This window comes from Protopterus annectens, chromosome 3.part0 (genome assembly GCF_019279795.1).
Source record: "Protopterus annectens isolate FY-2018-M chromosome 3.part0, PAN1.0, whole genome shotgun sequence".
NCBI classification, from domain to species: domain Eukaryota; kingdom Metazoa; phylum Chordata; order Ceratodontiformes; family Protopteridae; genus Protopterus; species Protopterus annectens.
In genome coordinates, this window is record NC_056731.1 from 901,565,358 (window position 1) to 901,584,912 (window position 19,555).

Here is a 19,555-nt window from a genome sequence, read left to right on the forward strand (position 1 = left end):
TGTTGACATTTTACGTAGTTGGACTGCTGGAATGGTTTTCCCAGTGAGACACGCTAGTGCTGTAGTGAATATCTGTTTATTGTAAATATATATATATATATTTATATATATATATATATATGTATATATGTATATATATATATATATATATATATATATATATTAACTAAGATGTTAGACTTAACTGTTAGATTAGAGAATTAGAATGATAATTAGAATTTTAAGGCAAATATTAGGCATTTATTACATTTATTCATTGTTCAAATGCACCTACAGTATAGCCAGGAGGTCGACTGTGGTCTTCTGGAGCATCAAAAGAGTTAACTATATGATATATTTTATATGCGGCCCCAAGACCATTTCTGTTCACTCAATGCGGCCCCAGCAAGCCAAAAGGTTGGACACCCCTGCAAGGTACCCTGTTGCTTTGTCCCCCAGTGTCTGAACCCGTCATGCCCTGGAATCTCAGTTTTGTTCTTCAAGCTCTTACTCTACCACCATTTGAACCTGCAGCTACCTGTGAATTAAAATTCTTAACATGGAAAACAGCATTCTTAATAGCAATCACTTCAGCACGGCGGGTCTCAGAAATTTAAGCCCTCTCCATCAAACCCCCATATTTAATCTTTCACAAAGACAGGGTCTGTCTTAGACAAAACCCATCGTTCCTTCCTAAAGTGGCTTCCTTGTATAACATGAATCAGTCCATTGAGTTGCCTGTTTTCTTTCCCCACTTCTCTAACAAGGCAGAATTTAGATTTCACCAATTGGATGTACATAGACAGTTATGCTTCTATCTACACCGGACAAAAGATATCCGGAAGTCTGACCAACTCTTTGTCTCCATTTCGGAAAACCGATTGGGTTCTCCGGTATCCAAGGTTACGCTGTCTAGATGAATAGTCAGTTGCATCTCTTTCATCTATCAGGCAGGAGATAAAAATTTGCCATTTCCAGTCAAGGCACACTCTGCGTGGGCTGTTTCCACATCCACAGCCTATCAAGCTAGATTGTCAATGGATGATATATGTGCTGCAGCTACTTGGGCTTCTTCTCACACCTTTGTTTCTCATTACAAATTGGACATGGTCTCCAGGGGCAGATCTTACTTTGGTTCCACAGTTCTCAGGAGTATTTTCCTATGAGCCACCCAGGATGCAAGTGCTAGGGACGCTGTCCCATGGGGAAGAATGTAGGCGAGATAGGACTACATAACATCAAGAAGTTATGTACTCACCATAATGTTCAATGTATGTAGTCCATCTCGCCTCACATTCTTACCTACCCTTCCACCTTCCCCCTGCCTGGAGGATTTGGAGTATAGGATTTGGAGTATAGGTTCACCTGCTGAGTCCTTCTCATTAGTGATTGTTTATATGGATGTGAGGTATGTACGAAATACATATGTTGTTTCGCAGCAAGCTAGATCTGGTGATATGGAGCAGTGCACCATGGGATACCCTCTTAGCCAATGAGAGATTTTGAGCTAGTAAAAATAGTCCGAGTCTGAGCCGATATTTGTCTCCGAACCCACGGGTAAGAATGCGAAACGAAATGGGCTACATACATCGAACGTTATGGTGAGTACATAACGTCTTGTTTCTGTACTCCTCCTGAGCACGCGGCTTACTGAACTGGCAGCTGTTGTAAGTTGTTTTCAACTCTGACACCTTAGCATTGTGATTATTTAATGTGTCCAAAGAATAAACTTTTATATTAGCAGTTCTTATGGCCTCTCTTTTGTTTGCCATAACACACTATTTTTCCACTGGATTATGGAAATGGTACTCACCTGAAGTTGCTGTAGCTGTTTTTTAAACAAGAAACATCTTTAATGAATCATCATTTATGACATAGGCAGTCATACATTTATATAAATGAAGATAAACCATACTGACATTTTCAGATGCAAATATTACACATCGCATGTAATCATCTGTTCAGTCACTGTCAAACATCGCATAACTCATTCAACTCCTGCCTTCCCTTAAACCTCTTTCTTCCTCCAAAACATTATTTTGCATGTATTGTTCCCATAATTCCTATTTTTTCTATGTAATTTTTTCCTACCCTTTTCGAAAGATTCCACTTCATTTATCTCTGTTACTATATTCACTATTTCTAATATGGTTAGTTTAGACTTTGATTTCCATTTTTAGTCATTACTGTTTGCCAGCCACCAGAATTAAACTCAGGAAGGTCTTTCTATGTCTAGGCAATTCTGATCCTGTGCCACAGTTAGCAAAAAAATAATTTCCTTAGTTACACCAATTTGGTCACCCAGTGTTTCTGACAGAGTAGACTGATGGGAATTTATAAAGTCTGCCAAGTCATTGTTCTACAAAAAAAATATGTTCCCAATTACCTTTTTCTTCCCCATCACACCTCGAGCATTTGCAGTCTAGCTGAGTCAAAGTTCTTTAGAGTAGACCAGGTATAAAAATACCCATGCAAAAACTTCAGGCAAAGATCCTAAATATTCTATACTTTCTTGCAAATTCGGGAGCCATGCATATGTTCTCCCATTGTTTCTTTCTGAATTACTTATCTAATATCTCTTCCTAATCCTTTTTAGCCTCCTCATATTGATTCCTATAGTTATCCTGTGATATTTTATATGCCTCAATTATCCCTTTTTAACAGCAGCCTCTGTTATAGATTCTACTAAAAATTATACCAGTGCTGGTCTTTCACTTAAGATCCTCACATTCTATTCTTTTTGCCTTTACTGTGATTATCAGTCTTTTGTAGGGAAGGCAATCTTTAGTCTGCAGTTCAAATGAATTCTTGACCTCTTTCAATTTCTGTTACCTTTCCTTCTCTAATTATTTTCTCCAAATACCTTGCCAGTTTTCTCCAGTACATTCTAATCTCTTCTTGTCTGTTCTTTGTAACCATAATTGCGTCAACCCTATAGGCAAAATCTTCTTGCTTCATTCCCATATTGGCTTGGTTCTTAGTATGCTTTATGCTACTTTATGAATATAATACTCCGTATGACATTTATTATTCTCCTTAAAGGTTTGCATCCAAAATTCCAGTCTTTATTTCTTAATTTACCTCCCTCCCTCCTTTACCATCATCCCTTTTCACTTTGAATTGCAGATTTCTCCTTGTGTTATGTATAAGAGCCTTAACTGTATAGCTCTAAAATATCCCTTCAGTCCAGGTAATGATAAACATCGTTGTTTTGGAAGGATCTACTTATCCCGCTCAACTCTTGCCCCCTTACCCTTCCAAATAAAATCCTTCAACTCTGTAGTAATCACTACCCACAACTTCTCTTTGTGATAAAAATATGCCTGACCTGTGCATAAAACTAAAGGTACTATAAAAAACATGTTATCTCTAGGCAGAGCTTTCAGTTTCTCATTTTTTTTGTATTATTTTTAGTCTTTTCCCACATATCCTTAGTTGCCATGATTGATTTCCTTTTAATCCATACTCCTAAATACTTCATTTGATCATGTTCCCATAATATGGGTATTGCTGCATAGTTTATAGCTATAATCTTTGTTTCATCTTAATTAGTTTTATACTCAAAAAAAAAAAAAAAAAACACTGTCTCAGAATATTCCACAAGACCAATATGTTCTTTTCTGATTCCATCAGGTACAGAATATCATGTGCAAATAAAGCCTACTTTTCTTGAGCACCATATCAATTATATCCCTGAATTTGAGACTCTCTTTTGGCCAGTGGTTCTAAATATAATGCAAATAAAGGGGAAAGAGGACAGACACCCCTACTTGGTTCCTCTGAGACATAGCTCATCAGAGAGGATCCCTTCTAGTTTGACTTTTGCCTCCAATCCCTCATATACCCTTTTAGTTAACTTTATTATTGTATCAGGAAATGCAAGTGTTTCCATTGTCCTAATCATAAAATCCCAGCTTTCTCTGCTTCAAGACCCACCATTAACAGCGATATTTTCTTACATTCTGTTTCCCTCCGGATGATCATCGTTCTGTTATTGTCAAATGTTTGCCTTCCTCCACAAAACTACATTTGCCTATATCTACATGGACATTTCTTTTAGCCATTATAGACATTAAAACTTCATAATCATGGTTTAGAATTGATATAGTTCAAAAGCAAAACTAAAAATGAGTGGAAATAATAATATTTAATATATGTGGCAACACCAAAGGTGAAGTGCATTGAATTATGAATATACAGTGAATTATGTCCTTATGGCCACTTGCACCTGCCATACTTGCTTAGTTGTTTTTGCTGAGCATTAGAATTGATATAGTCTTACATGAAGCTGATTCAGATGGGTCTTTACCATCTTCAAGTATTGCAGCCACCACAGGGTTTTTTTCCAGGAGGTTGGTACCTACCTCCCCTCCTTTTAAAATACTGCTAAACAAAACCTTCCTGATCCTTATTTTCTTCCCTTCTAACTTCCAAACTTCACAGGAATACCATCCATTCCTGGAGACTTTCCTGTAGATTGGTTATACATCACAGTTTTTAATCTCATTTCTGCCTGTCATAACTGTTAGTTGTTGAGCCTGCTGTGCCTCTGATCTTGGCATAGTTGTCTTCCATAGATATTTCCATTCGTTGTGCTTCTTGATTTCCTCACTTCTCTGCTTTATACAAATTTTCAGACATTTTCCAAAATATCTCTAATACTTTACAGGATCTCTGGCTATTCTTGTTATAAACTCCCTAAGTTTAGCAACAACCCTTTATACTTTTTGATGCCTAAGTTGTGCCAGAAGTTTTCATTCTCCCGAGTTATCAAAAACAACAGTTTTACATCAATCTTTCTAAACTCATGCATATTATCCAGGTACTCGCTTATTTTCTGTTTAGCACTCAGCAGTCGTGCCTTCTCTTGTTCTGTGATATTCCCCTTATTTTGTAATACTTCAATTTTTATCAGCCTTCTTTTATTTCCACCCTATTTTTAACCTCCCCTTTCATTTTATCCCACATAATATCTATAACTTCTAGAGTACTTTCTGTCTTCCCCAGTAATTCCTGGATAATTTCCCTCTACCCATTCCTTAAATTCCTCTCTTTAATGGGTATGTGGAGAAGCAACAGTGTTTTATCTTTAATTCATTACCCTGCATTTAAGCTTTTGTTACTTTTGATGCTAAAAAGGTACAGAGTGAGATTTTCATATCATAGGTTAATAAGTTAATATTAGGCCAACGACCACCAGAGTCTTTACAAGCATAGCAGTGCCACCCAGCCCAGTTTTTTCCCAGAGTTCCTTGGATGCCTGTATAGTGGGGTATGTTGAGTGGGGCTATGTTAATTTGAGATTAATTTACTTACTGTTTCTTCTCATCAGAGACATAGGAGCCAAATGGGAGATGAATTTGTGATTTCCCATGCAGTGATCAAGGTCCCTTTTGAATAGGGTCAGGAATGAGCTCTGCTTCATGTAGATGGTGAGCTTAACCCATAGCATGGGGATCTTTTGGGACATACATTGGTCTTTCTAGCATGCTCTATGTTGCAGCAAAGTTCAGGTCCCTGGATTTAGTGTTTCTGGTGCTGTTTTGTGGATGTGCAAGAGATCCATCAGAGCTGGATATGGGAATGCCTTGTATACTAGCCATAGATTTACCCGTCAGTAATCTGTAGGAGATTGATTTGCAGAGATGGGGCCTTAAGGAGATCTGTGTAGATCATACCCTGGATTGTCTTGATGAAGAACCTTAGAGGGCATTCCAACTGTTGATTCCTTGCTGTGTTATGGAAATGTGGTATGAAAATCAATATGGCATAAATTCTTTCTATATTGCCCATTTTGTCTTCAGCTGTTGTAAATAGCCAATCTTATTCTAAGTGTTTTTTTCACCGTCCGTGTTTCACTTTTGGTCTGCTAATTAACTGCTTTATTAAAAAAAAAAAAAAAAAAAAAACTTTTGTTACTTTGGTATATATTTTGATTTCTATTTTCTAGTTGTTCCTTTTTTGGCATCCAATAGCATATGTTTAGGCAGTTCTGATCCTATAGTACAGCCCAGACAATCAGAGTACTCGGGGGGGCGGATTTTTTAAATTTGCCAACTCACTGTATTCTCAAAAGGATGTTTACAAGTTCCTGTCTCTGTCTTATTATATATCCAGCATTTACTATCTACCTGAGGAAAAATCCTCTGCCTTCTCTGGGTATAAAATATCTATGCAGATACATTCATGGTGAAAATCTTCAACATTCTGGATTTTTTTCCTACTTAAGAGCCCTACAGATTTCTTCCCATAGTTCCTTTGAAAAATTCCTTTCCATTTTCTTTTCGCATTTTTTTTCTAATCTCTATTCATATAGTTATCATGCAGTATTTACAGGACCTACTATTAACCTCTTCTTTAACAACATTGTCTGTAGTAGACTAAAATAATAACTTTCATTTAGCACCCGCCTATCCTTTTTTTCTTTGCCTGTACCCTGTTATCAATCCCTGATAGGGAAGGACGTCTCTAACCTGCAGTCCAAACTACTGCGTAGCATCATCCAATTTTATTATCTTTCCCTCCCAAATTATTTGCTCTCATTACATTGGTTCCTTTGCCAGTGTCCTCCAGGAAGTTCCTGAACCCTCATATATATTTTCTATACCTGTCTTTGTGGTCAACCCTGTTGATATCTCCTTTCTCTACCCCCTGCACTGGCTTGGTTCTTGGAATATTTTCTGGTATTTTATGAATATTTATTTATTTATTTACATTTGTTTATCGGGTAAATGTCAGACTGGGCAAAAATAGCCCGTTTTCAGCAAAGACCTGGGGAGAAAAGCTCCAGTATGTACAACATAGTTATATAAGCAAAAAGAAACATGAAAAAAATATGGTTACATATTTATACAATTATATCCAACTATAGGTTCTAAGCAAAATGCATCATTGCACAGTTGTATCTTTTGGCTTTTCCCAGTTAGGGGTCACCACAGCGGAACTCCGGTCTGCTAATGATTGGCAGTAGATTTTTACGTACCGAGTTGCCAGCCCTGATGCACAACCTTCAACGAAGGTATGCCCATTCACGCATGTCTCCACACAGAAGACGGTTTAGCTGAGAATCGAACAGGACAACGTCTTACTGTGAGACAACAACGCTACCGCAGCACCACCACCGCAGTGTCATTGCACAGTAAAAAAAAAAAAGATACAAAAGTATTTTGAATATAAAGCCAAAGAAAAACTACCACCAACTTCCCAGAACAAGAGTCCAACAAAAATAAAAGCAAATAATCCAAGAACACTGATGGACCCAAGGAAGGCACAACTCTCTTTAAATATATTATTTTGTTTATTCTCATTAAAGACTCTCATCCAAAAGTTTACTCTCAGGCTTTCTTTCATACCCCCCATTTCATTATTTTTACTACTTTTATTTATATTGTTTTGCTTGTGCTGTGTGTTTGAGCTTTAATTGTGTAGCTTTAAAGTAACCCTTCAAATAGGTAATTCTAAACCACAATGCTCTATGGGGAGAGTCAAGTTACTCCTCTTAAATGTTGGCCTTGTCCCCCTCCTAAATATATTCCTTCAACTCCTTATTGTCATCCACAACTTATTCTCTTGTTGATAAAAATATGCCTGACTTGTATACAAGACTAGGACTAAATACATTTTCAGTGCATGTATTGTACTGCCAATATCCATAATCAAGAGATTCTGGTTTCTTGTTTTTTTGTGTTATCTTTTAGTTTCTTCCCACATATCCTTAGCTGCTATATGCCTCATTACTTCATGTTATCATGCCCCCATTAAGTACGGGTATTGCTGAGCCAGTTCATGCTTTGGTACGTAGTTTACACCTATAGCCTGATTTGGCTTAATTCATTTTTTATCTCAGAATAACTTCAAACTGTGTCGCAGTGTTCCACGAAGGGCCGAAATGCCCTGTTCTGGATTTTATCAAGTACCAGATATCTGCAAATAAAGCTATCCTGTCTTGATTACCAAGCCAGTTACACGTTGGAATGTGCGAATCATTTATTTTCTTTGCTAACTGTGCTAAATATAAAGCAGGTAATAAAGGGGAAACAGTGTATCCCTGGTTCTTATGTCCAAACACAGCTTGTCAGAGATGTACTTCCCAGATTTATTCTTGCCTCTGACCCTTTATATATCTTCCTTACTAGCCCTATTATTCTGTCAGGGAACACAGAGACAACCATTGCCCTACTCATAAACTCCCAACTGACTCTGGCAAATACTTTCTTTCTGTCCATTAAAATTCACCAACAGTTGGTGTGTTTATCACTGTTAGTATTGTCAAACTCAGTTACACATTTGAAGCATTTTTACAAGGGGTTGGGGGGAGTTTGCTGTCTCTCTATTATGTCTCTACTTATATGTACAAGCTGTGAGATTGTTATAAAGTGGAGAAGGGGAAATTCTCCAACATACAGCCATTTTGAATTTAGTGTATAGATTTCACTTATCACACTTAAATTTTCAAAGTTCTAAGGAATGTAATTATCCTGTTTGAACTTTCAGCAGAATTCCAGCTTATTATACATCTCTCTTCATGTCAGTAAGTGTGAATCTTTGTAAGATAATTCCACAGTCATTAGTTTTCCTAGCTTTTTCTGTATTATATGACTAAATGTATGCATAAGTGAAGATTGAATTAAGTACTAATTTTTGCAATGAAATCTGAGTGTACACATTAGTAATTAAGACAAGAAGGCACAAATGAAGTTAAGGGCTGCATGGCACTGACCTGGTCCTTACTATCCTCAACTTTTTCTCTTTTCTACTTTTTAAGTAAAGTAACTTAATATATCTTTAAATCATGACTTTTTTTTCTAATATGGATTTGTATAGACAAGTTTCTTTCTAACTACTTGCCAATGTGACACTCTTGTATATAGTATATATATATATATATATATATATATATATATACATATATAATTTTTATACTAATGTGCATAACTATACTAACCTTTGTTTTTTGAATTCTGTATTTCCTTGCACATTCTGTTTGCTTTCTTCTCCTACGGGTTTTTTTAATGTTGTAACAACAGAGAATAATAGTGGCATTAAGGATACATGATTCACTTGAAATGAAAAACTGTGTCCAAAAAAACAAAAATAAATTGAGCAATGAGGCGGTATTAAAAACTTTATTAAAGTCTAAAATATTAGTGCTTTCACAGTTCGAAGACTGCTTCATTAGATTTTCAAATGCATTAAAATGTACAAGTGTTTAAATACTTAAACTATGAAGTCCCAAGCAATCACTTTTTACATATGCAAATCACTAGCTTAACAAGCATGGACTTTTAAAGTGACTGCAATTAAAAAGCATTAAATGCTATTATTCTAGTCTTAATAATTTTATTTATTCAGAGGCCTGCCTTTTAAGAGGGGTTTTAGTGGAACCTTGTCATTAAGACCATATCTGACATCAACCCTTAGCCTAATTATCCATTTTGCCTCAGAGACCTTGGTTTTATTTTCTATATTCCCCTCTATAATCACTGTTGACTTTCTCCATTACCAAAAACTTAAAAATGTGTTTGTGCCCATAGTTGTGTATATGTTTGGCCAAACCATTTATAAGGCATCTTATATTTGTCGTATATATTATTATTGTTTCCCTGAAGTTTGTTTTACCTACATAAAACATTCTGCAGGAACAGATAGCTAAATAAACCACATCAGAAGTATCACAACTGGCTTCTACATTAAATATAAAAAAAACTGATTAAAGCCAGGATGTAAGAATTCTCCACAGGAATCAATATACATGCAAAAATTGCATTTCTTACAGCAAGTTGTAAATAGTGGGACCCCTCTCTATTGAACTCTATTCTCATCCTTAAGATAACAAAGCATGCGTTTCAAGTTTTTCTTGTTCCTAAAAGAAAAATTGGGTACATCTCCCACAATTTCCCTAATAACCAAATCACTAGTTAATATCGGCCAATTCTTCACAATGTTTGTTGTAACAATGTTGTTTCCATAAAACATGGGCACATGTACTCTATTACAAGTGGGCCTAACTGAACTATCTGAGCCTCCTATTGCTTGAGAAAAATATGGTCTCGCTGTAGTGGACCTGTGAGCATTAACATCTGATAGTGACCCTTCTATATCCTGATTCTTGTAACCCCTCTCTCCCTCAGCCTGGTTTTTAGATCATTCCAATCATCCGAAAACTTTCTGTCATCAGGATTTAGCCTCGACATTCTAAATTCTTGCCCTTTAACTATATTCTTAAAAATGTGACCTGGATGCATGCTAGTCCTATATAATGAATTATTCCTGTGACACACATTCTTATAAATCATGGTACAAACTGAATTATCATTCTTCTTATGAACTTTAACATCAAGAAAATTAATTCCAGTCCTTGAACTATTCATATCAAACTTTAAAAAATATGTACTACTATTTAAATAGTCAAAATATGTACATAATTCTTGTTTAGTCCCATCCCATAATAAGAACAAGTCATCTACAAAACGTCTGTAGAAACAACATGTTGAAATTTGGGAGTTCATTTTCCCATTTGGCCATCACTAAATTCGCATAACTATTCACCGTAAGCATACCCATTGCAACATCTTCTCTTTGCAAATATAAGTTCTGGTCAAACAAGAATATGTTATTTTCTAGTATTATTTCCATTAACAAACCTATCAAATCTGTCAAACCATGTGTTAAGGTTCCTTGTTCCAATAAATAACTTAACATATCAATTCCCTTCACATTAGGTATCATAGTAAATAATGTACGTCAAGTCTGACAAATAACAATTCACTAGGGTTTATGGGTGTCTCATGCAAAAACGCATATAAATCATTTAAAAACTTACTGTATCCCTTAAGGTAAACTCATTTTTGTCCACCACTGGTCTCAAAATATTTTCAACATATGTTGACAAGGGTTCTGTACACCACCCCCAGCCTGAAACTATAGGACTGAACAGCGGTTGAAGTTAATCTTTGTGTATCTTCAGGAGCCCATGAATTACTGGGACAATAGGGTCATCTACCAAAAAATACTTAAACATATAATCAATACATCTACATAATAAAAAATCATATAGCACATTATATATCCAAGATGAAATATTTATTTATGATTTGGGTACTTTTCTATATGCTCTGTCATCTCTTAACATATTGTTCATAGAATCTGAATAATTGTGGTCCATGATAACAGGATCTCCTTTATCAGCAGATTTGATAATTATAGATGAATCATTCTTGAGATGCTGTAAGGCTTTCCAATCATTACTGTTCAAATTCACATATCACTTATTTTTCTGATTCATTACAGTATGAAATTCTGATTCACATAATTTACTTATAGTCTCTAGTACAGGATGATTCATAGGAATGAATGTACTAGGTTTCCTGAAATTAACTGAATATCTGTTACCAAAAATTAGCTTTAAACCAACAGTCCTAGCAAACATTTTTAAATCAGTAATAGCTTCAGGTAACTCCACCTTTTGTGAGGTTATGAATGATAAACCTTTATTTAACAAAGAACACTCACTATGACTTAACTGTTCTGATGAAGTGTTCCATATTAGTGCGGTGTCGAATCCTGCCACATTTTTCTTTATAGTTCGCAGTTCTGTCTTCCCCTGCTGTATCTTCCTTTTTGTTCTCCGTTTTGTTTGATGAATATTCTGTCAGCATTTGCAAACCTCGATTCACATCTTTGTTGAAAGAAAAGCCTGGTATGATAAATCATCTTTGGATACGTTTGTTGAAGTAAAATCCGCATTAGGCAATATGCAAGTCTTTGCCACTGCTATTTTACTTTTGTTATGTTGGGTTATAGCGACCTCTACTGTTGGTGCAATATCTTTCCTTTTTGTTCCACTGTCTCTTCCCGGTAACGAGTGAGCTTCACTAGTTGCACTGCTAATAGGAAGGCTCACACAGTTCATACCGGCCTGACCATCACTGCTGTTTCTGTGAATGGCAGCAGAAACAGATGTGAAAGGTGTGTCAAAAGTTTAAGACTAGAGTAATAGCATTTGATGCTTTTAAACTGCAGTCACTTTAAAAAAGTCCATGCTTGTTAAGGTAGTGATTTGCATGTGTAAAAAGTGATTGATTGTGACTTCATAGTTTTAATATGTAAATACTTGTATAATTTAATGCATTTGAACATCTGATGAAGCAGTCTTCGAACTGTGAAAGTGCTATAATAAAGTTTTTAACACTGCCTCATTGCTTGATTCACTTTTATGTTTTTTTGGACACAGTTTTTTTTAATGTTGTACTTAAAATTTGATGGAAATTAGTCATTTGTGGTCAGCATTCTACCCCTTTTTACAAATTCAAATCAATAAATACACTAGTGTAATGACCAGTGGTAAGTGCACTCAGTTTGTCCAAATTAAGGTAGTTTAAAAATGTATTGCACAGCTGCTGTTTATTACCAGAAAAAAATATGGACGTGTTTTTCTGCATCTCTTTATTATGACAAATAATGCATGTGGGCTGCCCCACACACAGACTGGGGATGGCAGCGCATTTTAATCATAGGGAGTGTGCTCGTGGGTGCACACACACACACACACACACACACACACACACACACACACACACACACACACACGTGTGACTTGGATGCACCTGGTGTCCCAAAATGCGCCAAAGAGTTGAGAAAGAAAGAAGGCAGTAGACAGCATCCTGTTAGTAATTACAAACAGGGAAATATACGATGAGTGACAGCACAGTGGAGTCCTAGGAAGCAAGTTTATGAAGCCACTCATTTTCAGGAGTTCATGAAAATCTGCTGTAAATTTAATTGGGAAGCAGTATTTTGTGTGCATTTCACTTATTAATAAAGTAGATATCTCCCCCAAAAGTCAGAACACTGTGGAGGTATGAATCAAAATGGTGTAGGTGTCATTGATGGCTGCTGTTTTCATTTTCCACTTCAGCAGCATAGTGACAGTTCTGTTATTACAAGAGCATTTCAAGCAGTACTTTTTGTTTTTCATTTTCTAAGAAAAACACTGATTTTTTTTTCCGTACCTCTTTTGCCACAAATTGACAGTAATTCCACCATCAGGAGGAATTTGTCTGCAGACCAGGTCACCAGAGATCAGTTAGGGGCTCTGGTGTCTGATCAGGCTGCCTGCTGCACACTGTCACTATCTCTTGGAGGAGGAGAAGTAATGGAGATGTTAGGAATGGGGAAGATAGGCTGTTGGGTTGCATCTTTCATCATGGGTGTGCAGGAACTGTGCACTCACATTAGAGAAATGTGGGCCTCAACAGTGACACAGACCACACATTCTCCTGCCAGGTGTTGTAGGTCCATTGCAGATACCCTCATTGCTGGATGTAGGCAAGGGCAGAAAACACTGTTGTGGCTGTATGAATGATTGCCCCTTCTGGACAGCTGTTACCCTGACATAGATGAAATTCCCAGTGTTTTGGAAACAGTGAGCTGTATCTGGCTGAGTGGGAGACTTGATGGCCAGCTGTCTTGGGGACAGAAAGGAAAACAAATGGTAGTGCCTCTTACCATAGCCAGGGACGTCCTGTTTTATGATTTCATATATTTCTTTGTTTTAGACCAGTAAGGGTATTACTGTTGGCTCCTTTCTTCTTCAAACTCATTTAGCGTAAATATCAAGACCTTAGAAACCTCTTCTAGTGTAAATAGGCTGCATAAGATTGAAGGATATTTAAGAAGTTTGTTAGGGAGCTATTATCTTTCAAGCTGCTGCGTTACTAGCTGTAATCCTTGTGTAGCTGCACTGTATTGTGTAAGCCAGTCCCTCTCTGCTGCTAACCTATAGTTATATTTTGACTTCTACATTTACCATGTGGTATACTAGCCGTTTTCTATTGTCTTTGATTCTCAGGCACTGCTCACGTTTTACTGATGAGGGAACAGTAGCAGTGAAACATTTACTGACGAGAATGTCATGTGTTGTAGGGTTTTGCACTGTGATCACTTATTTGTTTTTTTTGACTGTTCATAGTTAAACGAGTCTGCATTTGAAACCCAACTGGCAAAGAAGATCGGTTGCTTCAAGATGTTGGAGATTATGTATTCCCGTCTGACTAAGGATGCTATTTATGCAAAAGAGTCTACAATCAACCAGGCTTTCCTTGGCAGGAGTTCTGGAGAAGGAAATGAGCTCTCAAAAACGTTGATGAAGTAAGTCCTGGCACAGAGAATAAAACTTGTTTTCTTGAAGTAAATTTTTCTATTAAAGTAAAGCATCAAAAAAGCAAGCATATGACCTTTCACTTGTACAACTGTATAATGGAGTTGATGTGCAGCCATTTTTCATTTTCATTTATTAAGGAAGCAGCATAAATTAGTTAACTGTGAAGGAAAGATCTTTTGTAATAGTACTGTTTTTATCTTTCTACCAGTGCTAATTCATCTTAAACTAGATAAGAATGTCCTGAGTTCGAGGCAGATGCAGGTGACCTTTCATTAGAATTTAGTCTACTCTGCTTCTAGACCCCGGCGTCGGTGGTTCCATGTAGGAAAGCTATTGCAGTTGAGCTGAAAGGTGTTTAGTGACAGGATTGTCGTGTTTACATGTCTCTGGATATAATCCTCTGTGTTAGTTTAATTTCTGTTTTTGAGGAGGGGTGGTGAGTCGGCCAAGAGGCCTGACTCATCCGCATATGTTATTTATCCAGTTAGTAGTGCCTTGGACTGCCTTTTTCTTAGACTGTATTCAGGGAGGTTGAGAGACTCCTCTATCTGCCTGACCCACTGAAGGGGTAATCATTTTGGTGAAAACAAAGCTGGGTGTCAAGACTGGCAGTCTAGTGTAGGAGTACACAAAGAAGTGTCATAGGAAGTTACATTAAGACAAAAAGATGCTCACATTGAAAATATATAGTAGTAGTACTTATAAAGCACCGGTGATATCACAAAGCAGCATGTTGCATCCTTATCTGGTTTGTGTGTGTGAAATACAAAGAAGAGTTATAGCATTAAACACTGTTTTTCTAACTGAAGTTTATTTTTATTTTGTGAAGGCTGTGTCATGATACATACACTGAAAACATGGCTGGTGAGACCCTTCTTTTGGAGCAGAGAAGACAGTACCACTGTGCTGCCTACAACTGCAGTATTGCTCTGATCAGCTGCATCTACACAGATATAAAATTTTATCAGGGCTTTCTTTTCTCAGAGAAGCCTGAAAAGGTAGGCTTTACATACTGTTTCTTGAAACATTTTCTTCATTTTATGGAAAACTTTAAATGACGCACTGTTGTTGGATGTGGCACAAACAATAATGAAGAAGCATCCTTTGGGTATTTTCACCAGAAGCCATTTCTCTTATAGCACTTGTATCTGTATTACTTGCCGAGTTATTTTTTTCCCCTTAGCATTGCTTTTAAAGGTTTGTCTGTATATGGAAGGGACTTATGAAAATCAATATTCACAAATCCATCCAATTTTCCTCCTTAAATATATTTAGAGAGATCCCAAATTTTTAAATCCAACATTTTCTTTTGAACTTTGTAGTAAAGGGTTGAAAACTGGGATTTAAATGTGACTGTAATGGATAGAACAAGCACATAAATGAAGTATAGTAGAAAAGAAAATGTATAAAAAACAGAATGGGAAGTAACTGGATGATGGAATGGCTATAAATATTTCAGATTACTACAGTGGTGTACGTAAATGCTGATTAACAAGGTAGTAAATGTCAGCAACACAGAATATGTAAATTGTTTATTTTATCATTGATTTGTTACTGTAGAAGAACAACAATGTACATAAGTATGAATAAGTCTGTCATCTGATGTTGCGGTCCATCCTTAGTGAAGGAACAACTTGGTAAAGCAACCTTGCTTTAGAAAAGCAAATCTGTCCTTATGATGGGACAAAGAAAGGACAATCCTTGTCAAATGATTATTTACAGGTGGTTGTCCCTTGCTAGTTCCTTTGTTTATATTTACCATGGTAAATCTTTTCCAGGTAGTATTAAGGCACACACTACCAGAGCCTTGACTTCTTTGATGGCATACTTAAAAGGGACGTGAAGCATTCTGGAAACCGCTACATGGCCCTCTGTACTTAACTTTGCAAAGGATTACAGGGTGGATTACTTTTCCAGATACAGGATAGGTTTTGCTACGACCATTCTCCAGGGTCTCCCAGATCCATATCCTTCCTCCACCATGGTTTGATAGGCTTTGGTTATCAACCTATATAGCCTAAAGGCTACTGCAGTAGTGAGAATGATGAACATAGTATAGTTGAGTAAGTTGAACTTAACCCTAAAAGTGGATGTTTGAATTCTTCACTACTGCAGTGACTGTACTCACCCTCCATCCCCCTTCTTTCTGCATAATTACAGATTGGAGTAAATTACATATATACATGCACACACGCGTGTGTATGTAGATATATACATATTTTTTTTAAAGGTTGTAATGCAAGTTTCTGGTACCATATCTTTTTCAGTTTAAGTATGGGTAGACTCATTATGGGAAAGAAAGTCATGAAGAAATCTTAACTTTGGCTGCTGGTTTTCCTCCACTGGGCTGACCAATCAGCAGTCAGAGTGAAGCTATGAGAATGAGCCAGAGCTTTGAGAAACTGGCTTAAGTGTATCCTAGGCAGGATGCCATCCATATAGCGTAAAGAATACTGTTGCAGTGATGAACTGAACATCTATTTTTTATGGGCAACTGTAACTTGCACAACTGAACTTTTCTCATCATATCTTTTGTCTTCCCAGAGTATGAGTGCTTATTCATTTCTAGGTGTAGCTATGCTTTGCCAACCGTATTTGGTTTTGGCATAGTTTGTGCTTGTGGCTATAAATGTTTGTGATCAGCACTTTTGGATTTGTGAATTATTTGGACAGCTTCTTTAGCAGACATAAACTTACTAAGCTTTTTAATCAGGTAAGTTATTAGATGTGGTTTTGATAGCTTGATTGGAGGGAGAGTTATTCTTAACGTAGTCACTTCTTAATATAGTAATAGGTTAGTATAGAAGTCAGTTGGTTTGAAGAAGATTTTAAAAGCTTCTAATGTCTGTTACAATCAGTGTAGTGGATAGGGTATATATTTTCCAGGTGGTGACAGCGGATTAATATTTCATTAATGACACTTGGGAGAAGACCAGAATCTGAGATGTTGTTTGAGATGGGCAGTTTGGATTCAGGTCAGGATGTATTACAGCCAACCCAATGTTTGCAGTGAGGGAGGTAATTGATAAAAAAATAATTGGAGATGAGGAAAGATTCATTGGAGATGAGGAAAGATTCAGACTGGGCATTCCTAGAATTGGAGAAGACCTATGACATGGTCCTAATAAAGCTGATTTTTGACAGTTCTGTAATGATTTGAAGTCCTAGAAACATTGATAGAATTAGTGAGGGCTATATACAAGGATGCAGTAGCACAAATGCAGACCGTGTTCAGACTCCTCAGAATGGTTCCCAGTGGGAATAGTTGTGCATCAAGCTGATGCACTATATTAGTAAATAGGTTGGAGGGGGAAGTATGACCAAAGCTGTTTTATGCAGATGACGTGGCACTATAAAGCAGACTCTGAACATGAACTTCAGCTAATGATATGGGTCTGTAGTATGAAACTGGAGGTGCATAGGATGAGACTGAGTACAGAAAAGCTGGTGACCATGGCAGCAAATGGAGGAAATTGGAACATTTAAAAACTGAGATAGAAGGGAAGATAATGGAGCAGTTTAACAATTTCAGGTATCTGGGTGAAGTCCAGGAACAAAAACAGGAGCAGCTGAGTAAGAGCTTGGAGTATAACAAGCAAACAAAACCAAGTAGCAAAAATCTCCAAACTGCCATGACTTGTCAAACTTGACTTTAATATAAATGGTGAGCACTTTCGACCAATGTAAAACAAAACAAGCAAATACACTTTAAAAAGCATAGCCCAATCAAATTCTCATTTTAGATCACGATAGAAATAATTCATTGATTCTTTTTGTCAATCAGGAAGTCCTAGCAAAACCAATAAAATTACTTGTACAGACCCAGCCTCCAGAAGCTAGCAACCAATCACGTAACAGAGGTAAACACCAGTGAAATAATTTCTAGATGCCAAGCCCCAAGAATTAATGCAGTAATGGGTGTGATTTCAAAATAGGTTTCATTGAAACCTTTTCATTCCAGCCTGGTTTGGCAAATGCTTTTAAATGTAGAATCCATTCCTGTTCTGCACATTGTTTTATTTTTCAAGTTGCCTTCTCTTTCATTAACAAACAATTTCCAGCACAGAAAACTTAAGTGTGCTGTACACCACATTCCAGTACATGTTTTAATAAAGCATTGGTCTCTTTCCCCTTCAGTATATCATTATGATGCTCTAAAGTTCTATCCTTAAAAACCTGTTTGTTTTTAATTTATTTATTTCCAGTTTGATGGCCGGGAAGGTCCACTTGGCTCAAGGGGCCCGTTTTCAGTGGAGGCCCAGGGAGAAAAGCTCCATATTACATAGTAAAAACAGCACAATTAAGCAAATTTTAATATTGTATAGTAAAACTAAGCAAAGTATAACAGCAAAATAGATGAATATACATTACATACTTGCATGCTTACAGATTAGAGAAAAAGTACAGAGTTTTAAGTTGTACAGAGGTTGAAAATCATTAGTGAATAGTATACAAACTAACATTTGTAAGATGGCAGTAAATAAGATTAATCCCTAGGAAAAGGGAGAATAAAGGTAGGAAGTATGTTAAGTACAATGAGTGCATTAATATAATAAGCAGGTTAGGTAGGTAGAGTACAATTGCATTTCCAATTATGGGAGAGGTAGGAATGGAGCTAGGTTTTAAAATGATCAAAGTTTTCAGAAATTCTTAGAGAAGGACGGAGAGAATTCCATTTTTTGGCTAAGGCAAAGGTTAGGAGAAGCTGACCAGCAGGACGATTTGGTTTGTATACACTAATACGATTTTGGTGGGCAGATCTTAGAGTTCTGTGTGGGATGTATGATGGTAAGATGTTAGAGCTGGGCATTTAGGTTTAAAAATTAGCTTTTGGGCTGTAGTGAGTTGAATGTAGTCAAGGTAGTTGGGATGAAGCTAACTAATTCAGCAGGTGGAGAGAAATACAGTGGTGGACAGAGTATTTGGATTTGGTGGCGAATTTTGAGATTTTGTTGTAACAGATTTCCAGTTTGGAAGAAATAGAGGAAGATAGGTTGGTTAGTAGAGGAGCACCGTATAATAGTGACAGTAGTAAGTAGATAGTGACTAATACCTGCCCTGTAGAAGGGGAGAGAAAGTGGGCATTTCTGTACAGCATGCCAGGTTTCTGATGTGTTTTTTTTTTAATATTTAGCTGAATGTGAGTATCGAATTTTAGGTGTTCATCAATAGTAACCCCAAGAAGTTTAGCAATTTAAAGATATAAAATGCATTACAGAAGGAAAAAGCTGCATAATAAGCAACATTTTAGTCCGACAGATGGCTTTGAGATTATATTGGATTTTTTGCTATTTGTTTTATGTATACAAGATGTACAAGTTAAAATATAGCTATACACTGAGCATGAGTTGCACTTAAATGTGCCATTATGTTTTGAAACAGGATATATTTTTTTTGTGATGCATGTTTTTCATG

At 36.6% G+C, this 19,555-nt stretch overlaps 1 protein-coding gene across 1 annotated transcript in view; it reads left to right on the plus strand.

The window, feature by feature from the left end:
• The window catches only part of PRKDC (protein kinase, DNA-activated, catalytic subunit), a 4,917,417-nt gene that overhangs the window by 2,902,775 nt on the left and 1,995,087 nt on the right, over positions 1–19,555 (plus strand). Inside the window, exons 37-38 of the mRNA XM_044065724.1 lie at positions 13,949–14,127; positions 14,970–15,138. Of these exons, the coding sequence (XP_043921659.1) occupies positions 13,949–14,127; positions 14,970–15,138 (348 nt within the window). The remainder of the gene's footprint in view (positions 1–13,948; positions 14,128–14,969; positions 15,139–19,555) is intronic.